Source organism: Belonocnema kinseyi, chromosome 5 (genome assembly GCF_010883055.1).
Source record: "Belonocnema kinseyi isolate 2016_QV_RU_SX_M_011 chromosome 5, B_treatae_v1, whole genome shotgun sequence".
In the NCBI taxonomy this organism is placed as follows: Eukaryota; Metazoa; Arthropoda; class Insecta; order Hymenoptera; family Cynipidae; genus Belonocnema; species Belonocnema kinseyi.
The window spans coordinates 83,460,532-83,463,226 of NC_046661.1; the positions used below are offsets into that span (position 1 = coordinate 83,460,532).

Consider the following 2,695-nt stretch of genomic DNA (forward strand, 5'->3'; position numbering starts at 1 on the left):
AAATATTTTGTAACAGTTCGTTACACTGTACGGAAAAAATTATTAAGGCGAACGAGTAAATCGGGAATATATTAAACTTAAAGAAAGTGTCTGCTTAGATTAGGTAAAACGTTTAGTTAGTTTGAGCTCAAAATTTAGTTCCCTTATATAAACTGTTCTCGTAATAAGTAATTTGAACAAAGTTGCTAAGGTCGACATTTTATTATTTCCGACAGATTGAGTATAATTTCATTATCTTTAGATTAGAAAAACATTTATTGGTTATAGAAATGTATTTACTTACACTAGTCAATTTTTCGTCTTGTATCGAGAAAATGAATTTCCCGGAAATCCGTATAATGCATTTGGAGGTCAAGTTTGTTGTTTTTCTCGCGTTTCTTAATATTTCAATATAGTTACCGCCTACAATCGAAAACCTTGTTCATTATTATTACGGCAACATAAACTCCATTTAATATTAACATTCGCGCACATTTCAAGTGATAAAAAGAGTTTAATTATCTAAAATAAATCTGAACTGTCACTGCACCCGATTAGACTGTCCCCATTTTATTTAGCTGCTCCTATAATGCACTGGTGCTCTTTCAACAATTTCTTCAGACACCTATTCTTAATATATGTTCTACAGTAGAACCTCGATTAGCCGGCCTTCGATTAACCGAGGCTCTGCGTTATCCGAGGCAACGGGACTCATCCAGGTACTCCGTATTAACCAACGTGTACGAGGTCTGTTCAAAAAATACGCGGATTGTTTGAATTTCGCAGCTCGAGTTGGTTTCAGGAGAATTCGCTCGGTGTCGCTAAGTTCGTACAGATCAGCTGATTAAAACGCGGTATTCCAGTCGAAGATATCTTCATTTGTTGATAAACTACACGGTTTTAAGTAAAGAGTGTTTTTTAATTTGTCTGATTGTAAAATGGGTAGCCTGAAAGAGCAACGAATTGCTGTGAAATTTTGTGTGAAACTCGGGAAATCTGCAACTGAAACATTTGCCATGCTCAACACGGCCTACGGTGATGTTGCCATGAAGCGTACTGCATGTTTCAAGTGGCGTGAACGTTTCAAGGGTGGCCGACAGTCGATTGACGATGATGAGCGTCCTGGGCGTCCTTCAGCGTCAACTGACAACCTACACGTTGACCAAATCAACACCCTGGTGCCCGAAAATCGACGTCTGACCATTAGAGAGCTTGCCGAAGAGTGTAGGATATCAGTTGGATCTTGTTACGAGATTTTGACCGAAAAATTGAAGATGCACGGCGTCACTGCGAACTTTGTGTCACGCTCCAGCTCACTCAGCACTCAGAACTCGTGAGTTTTTGGTTAAACACTCGATTAATGTTCTTCCCCATTCCCCATACTCACTTGACCTTGCTCCTTGTGACTTTTTCTTGTTCCCAAAACTAAAAAAAACCCCTCAAAGGAAGAAGATTTGAGACGATTTCGGAGATTAGGGCACATGCGACGAAGGAGCTGAAAGCAATTACAAAAGAAGCGAACCAGGACTGCTTTAACAAGTGGAAACACCGTTGGGATAAGTGTGTGCGTTGGGGAGGAGAGTATTTTGAAGGAGACCCAGACGTGTAACTTCCAAATAAAGTATTTTTTTATGAACTCAATCCGCGTATTTTTTTAACAGACCTCGTATGCTCGGATAATTATGGAGAATCATTAATAAAACAGCTGAAGCTGTTGCGCCTAATTTTGAATGCGCGCAGTAGTTTGAAATTATTAATAAATTAATAAAGATAAACCCAGATTCGTAAGTTGTTTACTTTTATTTGCTAAATGTTTATATTTATTTTTCTATTTAAAATATATAATATATAATTAAATCAATATAAATATATGACTCTTGTAGTAAATAGTGTATATATTATATAAAATATTATACAATTTACGATAGGAAACAAAATACAAATGTTTTTATCACGAGTTTCTCGTGTTTATTTCTAATAAATATTTTGTTTACGTTCGCTTCCACTTTGCACTCTTTGAAAACTTGAGGGTCTGCTTGCAATAGGGGATTTGTATCCTGGATATAGTTTCACTGCTCTTGGTTTATACAGGCGATGTTCACGAATAGGGGCAGGATATGAATTGCTGGCTACTGACTCCTCAGGGTATTCTTTAATTGGAGAACTAACAGGATGTTGATGATTCTCATGATTTTGAAGATTTTGATGATACTGAAGATAGAGGCGATTAAGTTGGAAATTTGGTGAAATATTTGCATCGAATTGTGGACTTTGTCGATGCAACTCACGAACACTCTCTGGTGCAGGTTTATTCAAATCAATTTCAAAATTCCGAGGACGTTTGACTGAGAAAACTAATTCTGTGAAACATAATCAGGTTTTATAAGTTTAAAACTTTCAACAATAATTAAAAACTAAAAATTAAAATTATGGGACATGTAGCACTTACCCAGTTCTTACTATATCGACATTTCGCAAAATTAAAGAGTTATTTCCAATAACTGTTTAATATTGTTACTTTCGTATATAAGAAAATAATTTTTACGTTTTTATTTTTAAATTAAAGCTGATTAAATACTGTAAAGGCCACTTGAGACCGATTAAAAAAAATGTTGTTCTTACGAAAAACGGTATGAAGAAGAAAAAGGAACAAAGATATTTTTAAGAAACGCATTTTTTAATTCAGAAAAAATGTCTGGTATAAACTTCCTAACAT

At 35.4% G+C, this 2,695-nt stretch overlaps 1 protein-coding gene across 1 annotated transcript in view; it reads right to left on the reverse strand.

Annotated features, from left to right (window-relative positions):
* Positions 1-1,876: 1,876 nt before the first annotated feature.
* LOC117173139 overlaps positions 1,877-2,695 on the reverse strand; it is an 11,577-nt gene continuing 10,758 nt past the window's right edge. Inside the window, exon 2 of the mRNA XM_033361537.1 lies at positions 1,877-2,339. Within this exon, the coding sequence (XP_033217428.1) occupies positions 1,954-2,339 (386 nt within the window). The 3' untranslated portion in view covers positions 1,877-1,953. The remainder of the gene's footprint in view (positions 2,340-2,695) is intronic.